The 20,866-nt window shown below is 61.8% G+C and overlaps 3 protein-coding genes across 3 annotated transcripts; all 3 read right to left on the bottom strand.

Annotated features, from left to right (window-relative positions):
- Nucleotides 1–75: 75 nt before the first annotated feature.
- zmym4.1 (zinc finger MYM-type containing 4, tandem duplicate 1) lies at nucleotides 76–14,531 on the bottom strand. The gene is made up of 29 exons (XM_088602377.1): nucleotides 13,986–14,531; nucleotides 12,800–12,845; nucleotides 12,425–12,700; nucleotides 11,792–11,980; nucleotides 11,442–11,503; nucleotides 11,143–11,265; nucleotides 10,989–11,064; nucleotides 10,603–10,915; nucleotides 8,706–8,883; nucleotides 8,409–8,621; nucleotides 7,950–8,097; nucleotides 7,745–7,860; nucleotides 7,366–7,638; nucleotides 7,102–7,252; nucleotides 6,618–6,790; nucleotides 6,399–6,543; nucleotides 6,013–6,213; nucleotides 5,397–5,434; nucleotides 5,159–5,303; nucleotides 4,860–4,975; nucleotides 4,606–4,777; nucleotides 4,364–4,531; nucleotides 4,133–4,227; nucleotides 3,874–4,042; nucleotides 3,648–3,799; nucleotides 3,296–3,410; nucleotides 2,969–3,214; nucleotides 2,711–2,837; nucleotides 76–1,666 (listed from the first exon to the last, which is right to left on the bottom strand). Exons 1-29 carry the CDS (start codon nucleotides 14,016–14,018, stop codon nucleotides 1,456–1,458), a joined length of 4,470 nt encoding a protein of 1,489 aa, XP_088458503.1. The 5' UTR covers nucleotides 14,019–14,531; the 3' UTR covers nucleotides 76–1,455.
- A 1,297-nt stretch (nucleotides 14,532–15,828) lies between these two features.
- On the bottom strand, nucleotides 15,829–18,477 carry LOC148649552 (transmembrane protein 35B-like). The gene is made up of 3 exons (XM_088602398.1): nucleotides 18,318–18,477; nucleotides 17,016–17,196; nucleotides 15,829–16,341 (listed from the first exon to the last, which is right to left on the bottom strand). The coding sequence occupies exons 1-3, from the start codon at nucleotides 18,423–18,425 to the stop codon at nucleotides 16,211–16,213; spliced, it is 420 nt and encodes a 139-aa protein (XP_088458524.1). The 5' UTR covers nucleotides 18,426–18,477; the 3' UTR covers nucleotides 15,829–16,210.
- Nucleotides 18,478–19,149: 672 nt separating this feature from the next.
- LOC148649551 (uncharacterized) lies at nucleotides 19,150–20,520 on the bottom strand. Its single transcript, XM_088604916.1, has 2 exons — nucleotides 20,421–20,520; nucleotides 19,150–20,274 (listed from the first exon to the last, which is right to left on the bottom strand). Exons 1-2 carry the CDS (start codon nucleotides 20,518–20,520, stop codon nucleotides 19,502–19,504), a joined length of 873 nt encoding a protein of 290 aa, XP_088461042.1. The 3' UTR covers nucleotides 19,150–19,501.
- Between the last annotated feature and the right edge of the window lie 346 nt (nucleotides 20,521–20,866).

Genomic DNA, 20,866 nt, shown 5'->3' with positions numbered 1-20,866 from the left:
AGAGGGAGGGGTATCTGGACACACACGGGCTGTGTCCAGCACCACATTAACACAGATAAAGACAGAGACCAAGGCTTGATTTCAATGTTTTATATATAAAAAAAGAAACATTACAAAACCAGTCTTGCACTCCCTGCCTGCCCCCGCCCTCCCCCCCAACTACAGTTCATGAGGCTCCCAGTCGACTGGCTCCACCCACAGAAACGCACAGCAGCAGCAAAAATGAACTCCCCCCCCTTTATTTCAAGAAGAGGAGCTCCCACCTCCCACCCTATCTCCCCCCAGATTCCACCCAAGACACCCCGCTGCCCCCCACCTCACCCCCCACAGCTGCTGCCTCTCAGCGTCCCGGGGCCGGAGGGCAGTGGAGCTGAGGAAACGCGGTGGCTCAGCCGCAGCCCCGAGCAGAGAGCAGCAGCGCTGCGCCCCGAGTTCCCCAGGGGGGTGAGGGTGAACCCCAGTTCGGCAGGGTTCAGCAGTAGCGGTGCTGCGCGCCCTCCTTTCGCGCCTGAGCTCCACACCCCCGTTCCGCTATCCCCCCACGCGGCTCACAAACGGGGTGAAGCTTCTACAGGCTACTCCACACGTAGGTCCAGCATCCGCCACGCCGGCGCCCCCCCCCCCCGCTGGAGCACCTGCTGGGCCGCCTGTCAGATCTCCAGTCACCAAGCAGAACCGCCACCCCCAGGTGAAACGGGTGTGAAAAAACACCTTACGGACCCGCTCGCCGCACCAACATCTGGCAGCAGGCACTACAGCTGGAAGAAAACTACCCGAACCGGCAGCAATCCAACACCTTTTAATGGGAGTTTCTGGGTCGAGGAATACCCGTCACATACGTGCAGGAGAGAGACACGATTACAGAAAGGAGAGAAGTGGTGAACTGCAGAACGTGCCCTACCTGGGTAGATTAGTGTCATCGCTGGGGCTGGGCACACGCTGGGCACACACGGGCAGCGACCAGCCGCCTCACTGAAGTCCAGTCACATGGTGGACACAAGGGCTTCACTCCGGGCAACCCCTTAGTAACGGGACCCGAGACCCTGTCCAGAAACACTGCGGCACCGACCGGCGGACGCGCGGGGTCTGTCGGGGGCTCCCCCAGAGAGGGACCGGCGCCCGCCAGCACGCCGTGCTGTGCCCACAGCCCCTGCTCCGCCCACCCACAGCCCACTCGGCACCGCACCCGGGAAAGAAGCTGCGCCAGTCCCAAACCCCGCAGGGAGAGTCCGCACCACAGGAACCAGCGACCCAGACGGCCTGTCCGGACTCCACTGGGCCCAGAGCCCGCCGGCCGGTACCGGTGTGTACCGGACTGTATGGTACCGCTGCACTACCACGACCCGGGTCGGCAGGCCCGCAAAGAGCGGACTCTTCCAGCTCGATTCCCAGACCGTGTCCGAGTCTCTGTCCAGGCGGGCGGAGCTGGGCGGAGCGAGAGGTCCGGGGGCGCCATTACCCAGCAGCCTCGTCGTCCGAGGGCGAGTCCGCGTGCGCTTTCTTCAGCTCCTCGTGCACCTCCCGCACCATCAGGATGCGCGTCAGCATGGTCTCCAGCGTCTCGGGCTCCAGCGGCTGGGCGCAGTACCACAGCGGGCTGTTGGGCACGCAGGAGCGCTCTGGCTGCAGGTAGAACACGTCCGTGCGCTGCTTCACCGAGTCCGAGCTGAGAGAGACACAGAGCCGCTCACACCCGAGCACAGAACACCACCCCTGAAAAACTGGCAAAGACAACCACAACCCCCCTGACTCCCCCATCACTGAGCAGGAGCTACTGGACAAACCCCAGGCCCTCAGACCACGCGAAGCCTGTGGCCAAGAGGGAGTCAACAACGAGATGCTGGGACACAGCAGCAAGACCTGCTCAAACTCCTCAATCTCAGCATGACAGCCGGATGTTTCCCCGGGGCATCTGTGTGAACAGTAACCTGGGGAAGGTATTCTGCAGTTTCCTGAATACACGAATACTGGCCTTCCTTACCGAACACAGATCACATTTACACCCTAAACACACTGATAGACAAACATGTCCAGCAAAAAGACCAAGGACATTTCTTTTGCCTGCTTTAATCTATTTCAAAAAAGCATTTGACTCAATTTGGCACAAAAGACTGTTTTATAAACTACTTCAAAGTGGCATAGGGGGTAAAGCGTACAACATAATTAAATCAATGTACTCGAGAGAACAAATGTGTTCTAGACAGACAATACACACTAGCCGAATATTTAACCAAGATAAATAACAGCAAACAGAAACAGACCCTGACGAAGAACAGGCTCAGTGACCACAGTCTGGCCATAGAGACTGGACACAGGTAGACCTGGCTGCCCAGAGAGGACAGGCTGTGCTCCCACTGCCAGTGGGGAGAAACGGAGACAGAGGTGCACTTCCTACTGCACTGTGACAGATACCCTGGGATTAGAGAAGCATTCTAATCCCAGAATTCCCACACCTGCTGTCACAGCCTGAGAAACTGAGTCTGTCTCCCAGTAATGCTCCACATGTTTATATGCAAATATTTAACAATTGTGGCTTTGTAAATGTCTGTAGATTTTTGTTTACGTTAAATGTATTTGTTTTGCTTTGGCAACACTGACTGTACTCATCAGTCATGCCAATAAAGCACCTTGAATGGACCTGAATTGACAGATTGTCCAGGGAGAGAGAGTAGTTTATTTCGTAAAGACTTGGGTAAACGGACCTACTCACCACTTGGAGAGATAGAACTCATACAGCCGAACCGGACAGCGCAGGGGATTGTCTGTGTTCTCTGGCATCTCCATCACCTCCTCCTCCTCCTCCTCCGGCTTCCTCTTCCCCAGCACTGCGCCCCTCTCTGCACACAGAAACAGGTCACCCCATCTCTCAGTACCCCAGCGCCGCACTCAGACACAGGTCACCCCATCTCTCAGTACCCTAGCGCTGCACACAGAGCGTCGCCCTGAGAATGGCGAGGGATGGGCGTACCTGCGGGGTCCCTGCGGGGGGCGGGAGGGAAGAAGCGCAGGTAGGTGGCCTTGCTGCCGTTCTTGAGCGTCTTGGTGCAGCGCATGACGTGGGCGAAGGAGAGGCGCAGGTGCTGGGGGATGGTCTTGAGCTGGAACAGCTTGGTGTTGAAGAAGAGCAGCGTGTTGAGCAGCACGATGGGGGAGTATGCCCCCAGCTGCTTGCACTCCCACAGGTACTCCTCCTCCACACGCGAGTGCAGGTACCCTGAGAGAGAGGGGGGCGTTAACGCGCTGGCGCACGCGGGGCCGAGGGCAGGGGCGGGTGCCGGCAGAGCAGAGCTCTCACCGCTGGGCAGCATGGTGGGCTTCCAGTCCTTCAGCATCTTGGTGATCTCCAGGGTGAACTTGCTGTAGAACAGGTCCGTGAAGATGTTCTCGATGCGGCCGTTCTCAAACAGGTGCTGCCGGGAGGGGAGAGGAGAGGAGAGGCGCAGTCAGACACGAGCAGGCAAGGCTCCTCGCACACCTGCACAGGTGCTCTGCTCCTGCAGGGGTACACTTACATGCTGGAGGCAACACACAGCTACACTACGCCTGGTGTTTGTCCAGACTCATGTAGGACACGCTGCCAAGTGGTGGTGTTTACCCGCTGGGTGCCCAGACTCATGTAGGACACGCTGCCAGGTGGGAGTGTTTACCTGCTGGATGCCCAGGCACAGGTAGAAAATGCTGTCTGGGGTGTATCTGTCGCCGCTGGGTCTCCGCACCTCCTTGATGAAGTGGCACAGCCCGTAGCTGAGCTCTGCAGAGCTGCAGGCCAGCACGTCCTGCTTCGGCTTCATGAGCCGGGCTGCGGGGACACGGGCCGTCAGAGCGGGCCGGCGAGAGGGACGCGGACGGACGGGCGAGTCCGGGGACACTCACTGCCGAAGCGCGGCTGCTCCGTGTCCGCCTGCGCGTTCCTCCACTGCACCCAGCTGCGCCAGGCGTTCACGCCGTACATGTGGCGCAGCGCGTGCTTCGGCTCCGCGGGGGGCAGCAGCGCGCTGCGGGAGATCCCCGACGACACCACCGCCGCCGCGCGCTTGCGGCCCTGAGGGGAGAGAGGGGCGGGCAGTCAGCACACGCAGGGCGGGACGGACACGCGTGGGACATGGCCCGCGGGCGCAGCGGCCTGGCTCACCCTCTTCCTGGGTGGGAAGCCGTCTCGGGGTCTCCTCCTGGTTCGGTGCCTCAGGGCGACGCTGGTCTCCTTCGCCACCGCGGGGTCGAAGGACTCTGCCAGCAACAAGAGCAGGGTCACACAGAGACAGGGGAGCCCCTCCGTGTGGCCGCAGGGCTGACCCACGGGGGAGGGGAGCCCCTCCGTGTGGCCGCAGGGCTGACCCACGGCGAGTGTCCTCACAGTACTGACCCATGGGGAAGTCCGCCTCCAGGTCAAGCATGAGCTCTGGGGAGGGGGAGGGAGGCCGGTCGTTGTCGGGGCAGGCGCGCGGGGCACAGTGGTTCACCTCGTCCTCCCAGCTGTGCGGCGTGGACACGGCCTCACTCTCCAGGTCTCCGCTGTAGGTGCTGCCCTGGTCTGGGGCAAAGCACAGCGTCACACTTTGCCCCTCCCGCCCTGCCCCGCCGCCCGCTCCCCCGCCCCCTGCACACCTCCGTGGGAGACAGGCTTGTCCTTCTCCTCCTCCTCGGCGATGAGCTCGGCCATCTGCAGCAGGTCGGCCTCGTAGGGGTTCGAGGGGATCTTCTCCCGGATGTCCTGGATGGCCTCCATGATGCGCTCTGCGCTGTCCAGCGTGGTGGGCAGGAACATCGGCACAGGCAGCTGTGGGGCAGAGGGGCAGAGCGGGGTCACTGGCACAGCCCAGGGGAGCAGCACGGCGGCGGCGTCTCGCTCGGGGGCGTACCGGCAGGGGCAGCCCCACGGGGTAGGGGGTGTACTGGGTGTACAGGTGCAGGGGCACGGGCACGAACACGGGGACAGGCACGGGCAGCACCACCACGTCCGGGCGCCACTCCTCTTCTGTGGGCGGAGAGAGAGAGAGGACACACTGACCAAGAGCGCCGGGGCAGCAGAACCCGTTTCTACAGGTTTCAGCTGCGGCCCCCAGTGCTCCTGGCTCACAACAGCCCCGCGGGGGGGAGGCGCCAGAGACCGTCCTGTCCCGCCCCGCAGGGCGCGTGACCAGGCGGTGCGGAGCAGCACCTGTCTGGCTCTCCTTGGTCTGCGTGTGCGGCTTGCAGGAGGTGGCCTTGGTCTGGCTGATGGGCTTGCAGAGCAGGGCCTTGTTCTTCAGCACGCGGGGAGGGGCGGCTGGCGGCAGCTTCAGGGCGTCGGTCTGCGTGCTGGCCTGGGGGCGGACAGACGGACAGTTAGGCTTGTGGCTCTGCCCCACCGTGCCCCCATCCCGACAGCAGGGCGGCGCAGGCGACGGGGGACTTACATCTCCGATGACCTTGGCCTGCGCCGTGGGCACCGCGCCTGGGAGAGGGAGAGAGCAGAGATCCGCACTGAGGTCACGCCGGCAGGTCAGCGACCGGGGGGGCCAGGGGTCAGCCCCCCAAAAGGAAAATAATCGCCCCCTCTCTTTCTGGAGACGGGGCACCCCAAAAAGTAGATTTACCCAAAGTTTAGTAGAAAAAAAAGTTTTTAGGGGGAGTGTAAGGGTCTTCCGTAGAAGACAAGAACAAATGAACCCAGGGTGAACCCTTATATAGAAGCAAGCATTATTCACAAGAAAATGGCGAAAACTATTAGCAAGTGACCTGTGGTAACCCAAACACAATGGTAACCCGCAGTCAGAAAAGAACTTTCTCCTCGTGGCCTGTAGGAAACCAACGTGCAGAACGAGCTCGATTATCTCCTCTCCTCCCCCCACCTGGCTGACAAGTAGGGGTTGCGACTCCCTGTCCGCGAGTGGGAGACCCCCCTGTGGGAGACCCCCCTGTGTCCCTACAGGAGGGGGCAGAACACCTTCAGAGACTAGTCACTACCTCTTCAGGACCAGGACAACACCGCGGAGCGCCTGTGAACCGCAGCACGAAGGGGTCGGCAGTTACCCTGCAGCGCAGTGCTGGCGTTGACAGAGGGCTGCCCGGTGGGGGCACTGGCGAGCGAGACGACGTTGGCGATGACGGGTGTGGGCTCCTTCTTCTGGGAGACGGGCGACAGCGGGGGCAGGGCAGGCGCAGACGCAGGGGCAGGCGGAGGCGGCGGGGCACCGGCTGGGGCAGCCGGGGGCATCGATGTCACAGAGTTCACTGAGAGAGAGGGGAAGACCGCTGTGAAACTGAGCTCGTTCACCGAGCCGGGCCGGGCCTGGACTGGACTGGGACAGCACTGAGCCGGGCCTCCAGCATCTCTCTACTTCGCACTGTCCTCACCGCACTGCCCTGTGTCGTGGCAGTACCCCCAGCCCTGCTCCCCTCTGCACTCGGACCCCTACCTGTGGCGCTGTGGGCCTCGGAGGAGGCCTGCTGGCTGCAGTACTGCAGGAGGCAGTGCAGGTTACAGAAGTGCTTCATCTCCCCCAGCCACTTCAGGGACTCGAGCAGCTTGCCCTGCCGCTTGCAGGAGTCGCACTTCGCCATCTGACGGGAGAGAGGGGCGTCACGCCACCGGCCAGACAGACTCCCGGCGGCCGGCCGGCGGCGTGGGCACGCACCTGGTAGAACAGCACGGTGTAGAGGGACATGCACTCCTCGCTGCAGAACTCCTCCAGCTTGCCGGCGAAGTGGTTCTGGAAGACCTTCTGCGCCGCGTTGGAGCAGTAGGCGCAGCAGCGGCAGTGAGCACCCCAGCGCTTCGCCAGGTCGTGCTTGTAGAGCAGCTTGCAGCCTGCGGCCAGGTCACAGGTCAGAGGTCAGGACAGGGGAGAGTGGGAACAGTAACGGCAGCACAATCGGAGGACATACGGGGCAGGTGTGGGTGTGGGTGGAGGCGAGGCAGGTGTGGGTGTGGGTGGAGGCGAGGCAGGTGTGGGTGTGGGTGAGGCGGGTGAGGCTGTGGCTGTGGGTGCAGGTGAGGCAGGTGTGGGCGTTGCTGTGGGTGCGAGGAACTCGCTGTCCCACCCTGCACGCCCACACGGCCCTCAGCCATGTCCCTGGGCCCTCCCCAGGCGGAGCGAGGAGGGGCGTGAGCAGACTGACCTTCGCTGCAGAAGGAGCGGTCCTGCCTGTTGAACTTGATGGTCTCCTTCACCACCTTCTCGATCTTGCAGTACTCGCAGCGCGCCATGACGAAGCTCACCTTCTTGAACTCCTCGAAGCACGTCTTCCCGCAGAAGTACAGCATGCGGCCCTGCAGGGGGTGACGGGGGGCTCATCACTCACGAACGGACTGGAGAGCCTTAACGACCCCCCCCGAGATAACGAGCCTTAACGACCCCCCTCCCCTCCTGGAGGTCCCGGTACCTTGAACTCCAGCAGCTCAGGCTTGCAGGAGAACTGGCGGCGGCAGTGCTGGCAGCGCAGCTTCACCGGCCCGCGCCCCGGCGCCGGCGGGGGGCCCTGGGAGCGGGGGGGCGCGGGGTGGCCGGGCTCGGACGCCGTGGGGGCGGCGGCGCTGGGGGCCAGGGCGGGGCCTGCGCCGGCGCCCCCCACAGGCAGGGTGGAGGGTGCGCTGACGGGGGGCTGGCCCTGCAGGGAGGGCAGAGGGGCTGCCTGGGGCGGCTTGTTGAACACCGTCTGCAGGACAGAAAGACGGAGATCAAGCGCAGCCCAGGTCCGCAGAGTCGGCACACATCGCCTCACCTGGGCCTGACCGACCTGGCCCACAGCACGGGGCCCTTACCTGGAAGCTGACCACACAGTTGTAGCTGCAGAAGTTGCGGATGCTGCCGTCGGACATGGCCAGGTGGTACTGGGGCACGGCCGACACCTTGCAGTTGTTGCAGGACACTGGCACACCTGGGCGGAAGGGCAGGAGAGAGGGTGAGGCTCAGCAGTCCGGCGGGGGCCTGGGGTGGCCGGTGAAAGGCCGACGGCCAGCGAGGTACCTGAGGAGAAGTTCTGCACGCGGTAGGCGGACAGGCAGTGCACGGAGCAGAAGAGCTCGGTCTTGCCCTGCGGGTTGGTGTTCTCCACCATCTCCGCGGAGGAGCGCAGCGCGCGGCACACCGTGCAGGGCGTCACCTTCGCGCTCTTCTGTGGACGAGACAGAGCGCGGTCAGCAGGCGCCGCCCCCGATCGCACCCCCGGGCGCTCGGGGAGCTCGGGCTGCCGCTGGATTTCCAAGTCGCTCCAGGCTTGAAACGCACAGGGAAAGCAGCAAGCCCACCCCCGTCCCCCACCCACACACCAGCGCGGCCCGCTCCAGGCCTTACCAGCTGCGGGACAAGACCCCGGTCCACACCAGCGCGGTCCGCTCCAGGCCTTACCAGCTGCGGGACGCTAGATGTCCGCCTGCTTGTCGGACCCCGTGCGGCCGTGGGAAGAGGGACAGGGAGGGGCGTTACCTGCTTGTAGGTGCTGATGCAGGAGGCGCTGCAGAACTTCTTCGCGGCGCCCTCTATCTGCAGCACGTGCGTCTGCCCCCCGCCGCTGTAGCAGTAGCCGCCGCAGTTCTCGCAGCAGTTCATGGTGAGGTTGTTGACGGAGCGGAAGCGCGAGAAACAGGCGTCGCTGCACAGCTTGTGGACGACGCCCTGGTAGTTCACCTCGTGACGGATCTGCAACACAGAGCCGCGGCACTGAGAGAGCGTGGCGGCGCGGCGCCCCTAGCGACGGCGGCGACCGCAGTGCCGGGCTCTTACAATGGCAGTCCGCTGGCACATGCTGCACTTGATGGTCACGCCCTCGTTGGACAGAGTGGACACGGCCGTCTTGCGCTTGTAGTCGAAGGCCGTGAGGCAGGCCTGGCTGCAGAAATCCTTCACCGTGCCCCCGGCGTCCACCGGGGCGATGATCACATCCTTGGGGTTCACAATCTCCCTGCGAGAGTCAGGGTGGGACAGAGGGAGACACACCGGCTGAGTAACCGAACTGGGAGAGAGACAGCAAAGAGATACAGACCCTGATGAAGTACATGCTCAGTGACCACAGCCTGGCCAGAGAGACTGGACGCAGGCAGACCTGGCTGCCCAGAGAGGACAGGCTCAGTGACCACAGCCTGGCCAGAGAGACTGGACGCAGGCAGACCTGGCTGTCCAGAGAGGACAGGCTCAGTGACCACAGCCTGGCCAGAGAGACTGGACGCAGGCAGGCCTGGCTGCCCAGAGAGGACAGGCTGTGCTCTCACTGCCAGCAGGGAGAAACAGAGACCTACATCCCCTACACCTGCCAAAATCACGACAGCTCCCAATCCTATTGGAGGCATAAACTCAATAAAGCTTTAGCCCAGTGTGTGATCTCCTGTCCCAGCCTGAGGAACAGACAGTGAGCCTGTCTCTCAATAATAATAATACAGTGTGTGATCTCCTGTCCCAGCCTGAGGAACAGACAGTGAGCCTGTCTCTCAATAATAATAATACAGTGTGTGATCTCCTGTCCCAGCCTGAGGAACAGACAGTGAGCCTGTCTCTCAATAATAATAATAATACAGTGTGTGATCTCCTGTCCCAGCCTGAGGAACAGACAGTGAGCCTGTCTCTCAATAATAATAATACAGTGTGTGATCTCCTGTCGCAGCCTGAGGAACAGACAGTGAGCCTGTCTCTCAATAATAATAATACAGTGTGTGGTCTCCTGTCCCAGCCTGAGGAACAGACAGTGAGCCTGTCTCTCAATAATAATAATACAGTGTGTGATCTCCTGTCGCAGCCTGAGGAACAGACAGTGAGCCTGTCTCTCAATAATAATAATACAGTGTGTGATCTCCTGTCGCAGCCTGAGGAACAGACAGTGAGCCTGTCTCTCAATAATAATAATGCAGTGTGTGGTCTCCTGTCCCAGCCTGAGGAACACAGTGAGCCTGTCTCTCAATAATAATAATACAGTGTGTGGTCTCCTGTCCCAGCCTGAGGAACACAGTGAGCCTGTCTCTCAATAATAATAATACAGTGTGTGGTCTCCTGTCCCAGCCTGAGGAACACAGTGAGCCTGTCTCTCAATAATAATAATACAGTGTGAGATCTCCTGTCCCAGCCTGAGGAACACAGTGAGCCTGTCTCTCAATAATAATAATACAGTGTGTGGTCTCCTGTCCCAGCCTGAGGAACAGACAGTGAGCCTGTCTCTCAATAATAATAATACAGTGTGGGATCTCCTGTCCCAGCCTGAGGAACAGACAGTGAGCCTGTCTCTCAATAATAATAATACAGTGTGTGATCTCCTGTCCCAGCCTGAGGAACAGTGAGCCTGTCTCTCAATAATAATAATACAGTGTGTGATCTCCTGTCCCAGCCTGAGGAACAGTGAGCCTGTCTCTCAATAATAATAATACAGTGTGTGATCTCCTGTCCCAGCCTGAGGAACAGTGAGCCTGTCTCTCAATAATAATAATACAGTGTGTGATCTCCTGTCCCAGCCTGAGGAACAGTGAGCCTGTCTCTCAATAATAATAATACAGTGTGAGATCTCCTGTCCCAGCCTGAGGAACAGACAGTGAGCCTGTCTCTCAATAATAATAATACAGTGTGAGATCTCCTGTCCCAGCCTGAGGAACAGTGAGCCTGTCTCTCAATAATACTACAGATCGTGAAGCACACTCACTTGAAGCAGTAGTGGCAGGTCTTGCGCAGGACGCTGCGCAGCGGGGCCACGGTGTAGCCGGTCAGGCAGAGGGTGGAGCAGAAGAGCTGGGAAGAGCCCTTGCGCTGGTAGGCCGTCTGGCCTTTCTGCAGGACCTTCTTGCAGCCAGAGCACGACACCCTGACGGCGGGGGACACCGGCCCGGGCGGGGGGGCCAGCGCCGCGGGCACAGGGGGGGGATTGGAGCCCAGAGGGGGGGGTCTGGAGGGCCCCCCCGCCATCGTCCGCCCGGCGCCCGGCGCAGCCCCCGCAGGGGGGGGGTAGGGCTGGGCGGCTGCAGAGAGAGAGAGCGGACCTCAGCACCAGCAGACTCTCGAGGGGAGGGCGGCCGGCCGGCGCAGACTCACCTGCAGGCGCCCCGCTGACGGAGAACACCGCGCTGATCTTCAGCTCCTCCGGGGTCCGGTGCTGCTCGCTGAACTCCTGCGGGGCAGCGACACAGCCGTCAGCACGGGGGGGGGGGGGCAGGGAGGGGGTGGCGGGGGAGCGGCGGAGGCTGACCTCAGGGCTGTCCGGCTCGTCCTTCACCCTGTCCAGCAGCGCGGCCGGAGGGGCCAGCGCCCGGTCGTACTCCTCGTCCAGCGGCTCGTCCTTGATCTTCAGCTCCGGCACTGCCTCCGGCTCCTGGACACAGACACAGAGGCGGCACTGAACCCGGCCCAGACCTCGCCCCTGCCCCCGGCCAGCGGCCAGCCCTCGTCCTGCCCCTGCGGGCAGCAGAGGAGCTCCAGGGCTGCGGGTTCGGGCCCTGCTGTGACCCGTGCTCCTGGCGGCGCTAGCTGGCCTGCCGCGTCACTCACCCTGCAGCCTGGCTCGGCCCTCCTGGGCCCCCCGCGGTCCGGGTCCCGCCGCCCCTCTCCGTCTGGCACAGGGAACAGACACGGGTTAGAGCCCAGCCAGTGCCACCCCCCCCGTCCCCTCTCACCTGCGCCCCACCCCCCCCCCCGTCCCCTCTCACCTGCGCCCCACACTCCCCCCGTCCCCTCTCACCTGCGCCCCACACCCCCCCCGTCCCCTCTCACCTGCGCCCCACACACCCCCCGTCCCCTCTCACCTGCGCCCCACACACCCCCCGTCCCCTCTCACCTGCGCCCCACACACCCCCCGTCCCCTCTCACCTGCGCCCCACACACCCCCCGTCCCCTCTCACCTGCGCTGCTCCGGCTCGCGGGCTCCGCGGTACACTCCAGGGAGGGGGCGGGGGAGGGGGGGGAGCACGTGGCCGACAGCCCCCTGTCCTGCTCGCTGGGCCCCCCCGACCCCGAGCCCGCCAGGGACGCCGACGCCGCGCTCGGCTCCGCCACCCCCTCCTCCACTGGGGCGCGCTCCGGCTCCGGCTCTGCGGAGCAGAAAACACCCACGGTCACCCGCGGAACACGCCGGCGGTGCGGCCCCGAGCCCCAGGGGCTCCGCTGGACAGCGAACGCAGGCTGGTAGCAGCGGTCAGGAGCAGCCCGCTGCAGGCGGTGCAGAGCAGGGGGCGACGGGGGGAGAGGCCCTGTACTGGCACTGGGCGCGTGACCACGGGCCATCGCCCAGCTCAGAACCGGGCCGCCAGCTGAGGGACCTCCTGGGCACTTTGCTCTTCAGGCAGAGCCGGGTCAACGCCAGCCGACACAGCGGCGCTGCCCGGCCCGGGTCCACACACCTGCTGCTCCAGAGAGCGAGCCCTGACCCCAGAGGTGGGCCCGCGGGCTCCCAGCGCCAGATCCAAGCCACGACCGAGCCGTGCCAGAGCAGGAGCCGACCCGTCGCTGCCATGGAAACGGGGGTGAGGCCTCACCTGTCTCCGAGGTGCGGCCGTCGGCAAGGTCCGTCTCGGGGCTGAGGGGGGACAGCCCCCCCTCCTCGTCGTCGGCCGCGATGACGGGGGCGCCCTCCACCTCGTCTTCGTTGTCCTCGAACCCGGGGCCCGGGCCCCTCTCGCCCGCGTCTCGGCCCCCGCCGCCCGGCTCCTCGCCCCCCCCGGGCCCCAGCCCCTCCTGCTCTGCGGCCTCGCCGCTGGCCGGCTCTGTGGGGGCGCCCCCCTCCGGCTCAGCCCCCATCGGCCCACCGGGTCCTGGAGGAGCACAGAAGGAACAGAGTGTATTCGGCAGGAAGCCCCCCCACACCGGCGTCAGGGATCCCGTCACGCCAGCCCCCCCACAGCGAGACGTACCTCCCCCTGTGGCTCCAGCTGCTGGCTCCGGCACCGGCTCGTCGCTCTGGGGACAGAGAGGGGACAGGAGGGGACAGTCAACACCGCTGAGCCCCTTCAGTTAATCAGTGCCCTGCTGCTGGACTCCGCCCACAGACCCCCAGGGCGATTAGCAGCACGTCTTTCGGACTCTCAGCGCAGGTGCCCCCCAAGCCTCTTTCCCTTTCCACAAAGGACCACACATCCGGGACGACTGTCAAGATTCCTACTGTCGGCCTCGTCTCGGATAATGAGGAGACTCGTTACCGAAAGCAGACTGACTGGTGTTTGGACAACGACCTCCTGCTCAACGCTTCTAAAACCAGGGACATCATCGTCCACTTCCGACGCCTCCAGAACACAGAACCGCCAGTCCTCATTAACGGTCTTCCTGTAGAGCCGGTCCGCCGCAGGGCGCAGGGCGCACACAGGGGGAGTCTGAGCACCCAGAGAAAACCCAGAGAGAACACTCAGACTCCAGGCGCTCCAGGTCAGAACCGAACCCGGGACTCAGGCTGCCTGCTTGAACACTAAGTTCAGCACAGCTCTTGGAGGACCCTGAGCCCCCAGGACAGTGACCCAGAGAGCCCTACTCCCCGCTGCCCTCTCACGCCCAGGGCAGGCAGCGGGCTGTAGCTGCCCCGCCTGCTCGCACCTGGGACTCACTGCCCCCCCCGAACACCCGGAGACGGGAAGGAGGGGAGGGGACTGCCGGCCAGGGCGCACAGCACCACAGACAGGAGCCCGGCTCCCTGCCCACAGCGGGCCGGGCCGGGCCGGTCCAGCCTCCCCGCGCTGCAGGGCTCTCAGCTCAGCCCGCCCCGCTGCAGAGACGGGCAGCGTCCTGAACACAAGCGCGGTTTCCCGTCTGTCCGAGAGTAATGAGAACAAGCAGACGGGCTTGAGGAAGCGGCCTCTGATGCTACATCCAGCGCAGAGCCCTGGAGCGGAGCAGACTGGGTGCACTGGGAGGCTGCTGCAGCGAAAGAGGGGCTCAGCGAGCCGGCTGTCAGCGGCTCCATCACCAGGCGAGTGCAGGCGAGCCGGGATCTGCGCCACGCCGCCCGGACCGGACCGCAGCAGCTCACCGCGGCGCCTGCAGCCCCGGCCCGGCTCGGCCCGCTCTGCCCCGCCCGCACACAGGCCTGCCCCCTTCGCGCTGACCTACCTCGCACTGCATCGCCTGCTCGGGCTCCGCCATGTTGACGCTCAGCACGCCGCCTCGCGCTCGCCCTCTCGCTCTCGCTCTCACTCTCGCTCGCGCTCGCGCCCCCCGCTGCCGCAGGCGCACGAGCTGGGATCAGCGCTCGAGCTCTGCGGGAAGCAGCGGGAAGCCCGCAGCTCAGGTCCGGCCCGGTCCAGACCCGGGAGACCGGCCCGGGCTCGCTCCGACCGCGTCGCCGCCGAGGAGAAAGCGGAATGCGCCCGGGAGAGCGGTGGTCTGCGAGACTCGGCACTGGAGACCGGGATACGGCTCCCTCTCCCCCCAGCCGGGCGGGACGTGGTTCGGGCCCTGATGGGCTGGAGTTGCGGCTCGTCTCAGTGTGCCGAGGGTCCTCTCAGACGGGCTGTCCCTCCGACTCCGCGCTGGGCCATATCGATCAGGCTCCGCTCGCTCGCTCTGGCGCGAGGGCCTTTAAAAAAACAAAAAAGACCGACACGAGACACTCCCCCGGGCTTCCGCGCGCCGGTAGGGCGCATGCGCATGCGCACGCGAAAGCCCGTGTTGTGGCCGAAGGAGCAAGCGCGGCCACGCCCCCTGTGGTCAGTCGTGCGGGGCGGGAGTGGTCAGCGCGCCCCAGAGAGGGGCCGGGAACCGGCTCTCCAGCTGCAGCACCTGTTCCTCCGCGTCGCACTGCTGCTCCTTGTATCAGATAGATGAGCTGCAGGGGTCAGCACTGCGGCTCACAGCGCTCCGTGTGGAGTCTGCATGTTCTCCCCATGTTCGTGTGGGAGACATGCTGGTGAGTGAACTGTCTTCAGGGAAAACTGGCCCTGGTGTGAGTGTCCTGTGATGGGCTGGCCCTGGTGTGTGTGTCCTGTGATGGACTGGCCCTGGTGTGTGTGTCCTGTGATGGACTGGCCCTGGTGTGTGTGTCCTGTGATGGGCTGGCGTCCCGTCCAGGCTGTACCCGGTGCTTGCTGGGATAGACTCTGGCTCCCCCGCGGCCCTGACCTGGATGAAGAGGAGGGTGTTAGCTGAAACACTGTGGGACAGAGGGACACCGCCGTGTCAGCCCCAGCTGGGCACAGCTGCGAGTCTGGTGGCCTCCAGCCAGTCTCCCTCCCTGAGACCAGACTGCGCCTGTCCTGGAGGCCAGCAGGGCCGCCCACACAGCCCCACGACCAGCAGGGTGTGTTCCTCAGGTCCACACGCTACAGCGCCCCCTTGTGTTCAGAGCAAGCCCGCGTCCTGCAGGCGGGGGACGGGCGACACGCTCCACCCCTCCACCTTCTAAACTCTTTCTCCCCCAAGGGGCGCAGTGGCGACGGGCTGCCTGTCTGTCTCCTCCGCTCCTCCTGGGGGACCCCAGGCACCCCCGGGCCAGCCGGGAGACATAACCGCCCGCAGCATCCTGGGCCTATCCCAGGGTCTCTACCCAGAGGGCTGTGCGCGGGTTCGAGCCTGAGCTCTGTCTCCTGGGACTGTGAGGGTTCGAGTGCTGTCATCAGGAGCTCTGTGCTCCTGTGGATCTGTGTGACTGACTGTGCACGACTGTGTGTCTGCTGGCATGTATTATCATGAACTTGGTAACAGAATCTGAAGATGCCCTCACAGTGACAGGAGTACAAGTGTGTGTGTGTGTGTCTGCTGTGCGTGTGTGTGGTCAGGTTGGAAACCTGTCCATCAAGACAACATGATGTGAAACAATCTCTCTGTATACAGAATCGCATCTCTTCCTTTTTGTCACACAAAATGTTTCATGTGTCTTTGCTTGTTTCCCCCAGCTGCAGTAGGCGGAGCCAGACATCAGGAATATGAAGCAGAAAAACAACACTCGGAGCTCTGCTTCACTCACAGTGTTTTATTTACTAACAACTTTCTTTACAAAAAGGCTGACAAACATCTTGCAGAAAAGTTGTCGTTTTCAGTAATGTGCTGTTGTTGCACCTTTATCTGACAATAATTCAGACATGTTCAAGAGATTAGAACACAATATGGCACAAAATAGAGACTTTGGTCCAGATCCAGCCAATCAGAGGCTATGGAATCCAAGTCCTCAGAGCTCATTGGTGGCTGGGTCGTGATGTCATAATGCAAATAAAGTGACATCATCATTGCTTAGATGATCAACACTATGGCATGTTCCTGGCAGTGATGGGGGAAGACAGGTCCCACAGATATAGGTCAGTGTGTCAACTGATGTCAATCGGTCGGAGGTCAGCATGCGGTCACTCTGACTTGGCCTTGACCTGCCGGCCCTGGCCACGCAGGTTGAGCAGCAGCAGCAGGCCGAGGCAGACAGCTGCTGGACAGCAGACAGCTGGCGGCTCCTGAAGCTTGAGCAGAGTGAACAGAGCCACTGGCAGAGAGACAGAGACGGAGGGGTTAATGTCCTTGCTCAGTACTGCACTGAAAGGTCACAAACAGACAGGTGCCACCACTGCTGCAAGCCCAGAGCGCAGGGAGGGCTGAGGGCCACACTCTCCACAGTACACAGACACTGCTGCCCCCTGCTGGTGGGGCTGATCACCACAGCACAGGCAAGCACGTTCAAAAACAGCACAGGCATGAAATCCCTTCTTACAACACAGACATTCTTGTATGATTTGACAAGACAATAAAAGTTGAGTGTCAATGTCAGTCAGTCTTGTGGTCAGTGTCTCAGGGTGCTGGACAGTGCAGAGGTCAGTGTCTCAGTGTGTCGGTCAATCTTGCAGTCAGTGTCTCAGTGTGGCGGTCAGTCTCAGTGCCGGTCAGTGTGGTGGTCAGTGTGGCAGTCAGTGTCTCAGTGTGGTGGTCAGTGTCTCAGTGCCGGTCAGTGTGGTGGTCAGTGTCTCAGTGCCGGTCAGTGTGGTGGTCAGTGTCTCAGTGCCGGTCAGTGTGGTGGTCAGTGTGGCAGTCAGTGTCTCAGTGTGGTGGTCAGTGTCTCAGTGTGCCGGTCAGTGTGGTGGTCAGTGTCTCAGTGTGGTGGTCAGTGTCTCAGTGCTGGTCAGTGTGGTGGTCAATATCTCAGTGTGGCAGCCAGTGTCTCACCCATCATGACAACGGTCAGCGTGAAGTTGCTCAGCTCCTGCAGTCTCCTCGGCCCAAACGCCAGCAGGAGCCCAGCCACCAGCTCGGTCCAGCCCGTGGCCAGCAGGTACTGGTCAGGCTCCGGCTTCAGACCGAACACCCGCAGTGGGAACACCTCCGCGAACTGGACAAACTGGGAGCGCTGGGGAGAGAGGACATTCCCAGTGACAGCTACCCGTGCCCTCAGCCCCAGAGCACCGGAGTCTCTCGGCCTGAGCCTGGAGACGACACGAGAGCAAAAATCTGCAGAGTATCCCACCCACCCCCACCCTCCACCACTCTGCAACTCACAACTGGCAGTAGGGGGCGCTCACCCTGCGGTCTGTGTCGGTCCTAATGCCCCAGTATAGTGACGGGACACTATACTGTAAACAGGCGCCGTCTTTTGGATGAGATGTAAAACCGAGGTCCTGACTCTCTGTGGTCATTAAAAATCCAAGGGCGTCTCTTGAGATGAGTAGGGGTGTAACCCCGGAGTCCTGGCCACATTTCCCATTGGCCCTTACCAATCATGGCCTCCTAATAATCCCCCTCTCTGAACTGGCTTCATCACTCTGCTCTCCTCCCCATTGAGAGCTGATGTGTGGGGAGCGTTCTGGCGCACTATGGCTGCTGTCGCATCATCCAGGTGGGGCTGCACACTGGGGGTGCTGGAGGGGATCCCCATTACCTGTAAAGAGCTTTGAGTGGAGTGTCCAGAAAAGCGCTATATAAGTGTAAGCAATTACTATTATTACTATTATTATTATTATTATTATTATTATTATTATTATTATTATTACCCTGTGGCACCGCTGCACGGTCATACTGTTAATAAAGAGACAGACAACACCGCCACCGTGTGGCCAGTCACCGCAGGGCCAGGGGTTTCGCTCGACATCCCTGCGCCCGGTACGTTTGCAACAAGAAAGGGTCTGAAACTTTTTATCCCATCTGACAATGCGGACCCGCGCTCTCATGACCCCGAGGCGGCGTCTGCTCAGTGTTCATTGGGCGTGGGTGCCCACTGGTGCCCGCGCTACGCTGGCGGAAACACACGACCGTGCCCAGAAGGAAATGTTACACGCAGGATAACACACCGTGGATCGTGGAAGAACGGCTGCCACGAACACGGGTGTTTCTGTGCGTGGCGCTCGGGGATGACAGAACGGCGGCTCGGTTTCTCCGTGGCTGCAGCGCTGTGCGAAACGCGCTCGGGCGGAGGCGGTGAAACGCGGAGCTCGGCCACGCCGTGGGCTCCCGCGAGTGGCGCGGAGAACTCACCAGTTCCCGGAACACGCCTTCCGATATCTTGTCGGTGAGCTTGACGGCTCCGGTGAGCGCGAAGAACAGCCCGAGCAGAACCCGGATCAACGTGAACAGCGCCGCCATGATCGCGCCGAGCCCAGCGCGGCAGGGAGGGAGAGGGGCGGGTCGCCGCGCAGTGTCAACACCCCCAGAAACATCATACAGAGCAGAGAAAAGCGCCATTACAGTAGGGCTGTAACACGCCGGGTCATAATAGGGGCTACAGTCCCAGTGCAGTAGACCAGTCTGTGACAATAGGAGCTACAGTCCCAGTACAGTAGAACAGTCTGTGACAATAGGAGCTACAGTCCCAGTGCAGTAGACCAGTCTGTGACAATAGGAGCTACAGTCCCAGTACAGTAGAACAGTCTGTTTCAATAGGAGCTACAGTCCCAGTACAGTAGAACAGTCCTGTTACAATAGGAGCTACAGTCCCAGTGCAGTAGACCAGTCCTGTTACAATAGGAGCTACAGTCCCAGTGCAGTAGACCAGTCTGTGACAATAGGAGCTACAGTCCCAGTGCAGTAGACCAGTCTGTTACAATAGGAGCTACAGTCCCAGTGCAGTAGACCAGTCTGTTACAATAGGAGCTACAGTCCCAGTGCAGTAGACTAGTCTGTTACAATAGGAGCTACAGTCCCAGTGCAGTAGACCAGTCTGTTACAATAGGAGCTACAGTCCCAGTGCAGTAGACCAGTCTGTTACAATAGGGGCTACAGTCAAAGTAAAAAGTAAAAATTACGATAAAGTAAGTTTTATTCTTAAGAATAATAACATTTGTATGAAAAAAAAAACAATTTTAATTAACATTTCTTGTATTTAATGTTACGGAAAATTGAAAACAAATATTTGATTCTTTCTGACAGACTCCCTGTGGTTAACAGTGAAAGGAATGTAATAGTCCAGTTGTCCAGGTTAGAGCCCGCCTGTGTCCTCATGTCCTGGTGTCACGCTTGAGCCTGATGCCGTGTGTTTCAGGATCAGAACACTTGACTCCAGACTCCTGCTTGTCATCTTCTCTGCAGAGACCCGTCAATGTGTGAAAGGCCCCGAGTCCTACAGCAGGAAAGCAGTGGGTGTCTCCTAGTCTCTCCACGACAGCGATGGCTGAGCAGAGGCGCGGAAGTGCTCCTGGCCACCATGTGGAGCTGCGAGTGGCTCAGATGAGCAAGGGGCTGCCCGAGGGGGGGTCGGTGCCGCCTTTGAGCTCCCCCTGCTGGAGACAGAGGGACATCACCCTGCTGTCCAGGTCCTCCATGAACCCCTCGTCCACAGACTCGCCGTCCCCCTCTGCCGCGCTGGCTGCCCCGGTGGGCAGGAACACGTGCAGTTGAGTGCGGGGCTGGGGGGGGCTGATGGGAGCTGCGGGAGGGGGGCAGCGCAGGCAGGAGGTCCCCCGCACCGAGAGAGTGCCGCCAGCTGGACAGGGCCGGTACTGCAGGACCGAGGGGCGCAGCACAGGTTTGTCAGGAACCCGAGGTCTCAGCACAGAGGCGAAGTGGGAGTACACCGGCTGTGCCCCCCGCGCCCCTCCCTGGGGGAGGGGGGGTTTCCATGGCAACGAAGGCACGGCACAGGCTGGTGGGGGCCACTGCAGTAGATGCTCCGCTGGCAGAGGGGGGTGCCTCCGGAGGGGGGCGCAGCAGTTCCTGGAAAAGCCTTGCAGGAGCGATGTCTCTCCCCGAGTGAAGAGGGCAGCCCCCCCAAGCCTGCTGGGACAGGGACAGGGAGGGGAGTGAGGCAGGGAGAGGGGGAGCTCCAGGGAGGGGTCCAGACCCAGGGGCTGGAGGGTCCTCACCAGCACACGGGCCCCTGCTCCGAAAGAGTCAACCCTTGTACAGGTGGGGTGAGCAGGGGGATAGTGGGCAGGGGGAGGGGTACACCGGTGGGCTCCAGGTGACAGATTGTGAAGCAGGAGGAGAGGCAGGTCCGCTCACACCCCAGCCCCCAGGGCAGGACCGCGGGGTGTGTGGTTAAAGTCTCGTCTTACCTTAGGGGGGTCACGCGGGGCCGGCGGGCAGGGACCCTGGTGCAGCAGGGGGGCGGTAGCCTCGGAGCGTCTCGGGCACGGGTTCCACCGTGCAGCGCAGTCCGGATCAGGGGGCGAGACAGCGGGGGCGGCCGGCCATCCCTGCGACCTCCTGCACCGACACCCAGGTCCACTGGCGTCCCGTCCATCTCCTCTCCTCAAGGAGCACCCCCCCCCTGCTGTCTCCCCCAGCGCCCTCTAATTAGTCAGCCTGCCGCGATCAATTATTCATGTCCTGAACTCGGTGTTAATTATTGATTAGAGCCAGAGGCCCTGCGGATGATCTGCCACCTGCCTGCCCCCCCAGCGCAGACATCAGTCTTTGAAAAGAGGCCTGCAGTGACTCTCAGGCAAATGACAAGATGACAGATGAAAGGACATCGAGCTCATCTGGCACCGGTCGCTGCTGTTGATCCTGCCTGTGTGACTGGTAGCACAAAGAACTCCTGCCTGTCCTAGACCTACATCTCTATGCTGGGCTACTTTCCAGCTGTC

The sequence above is a fragment of the Lepisosteus platostomus genome, chromosome 13 (genome assembly GCF_059453375.1).
Source record: "Lepisosteus platostomus isolate fLepPlt1 chromosome 13, fLepPlt1.hap1, whole genome shotgun sequence".
Lineage (NCBI taxonomy): Eukaryota > Metazoa > Chordata > Actinopteri > Semionotiformes > Lepisosteidae > Lepisosteus > Lepisosteus platostomus.
The sequence above is the reverse complement of the archived record's forward strand: the minus strand, read 5'-3'. Positions and strand labels throughout refer to the sequence as shown.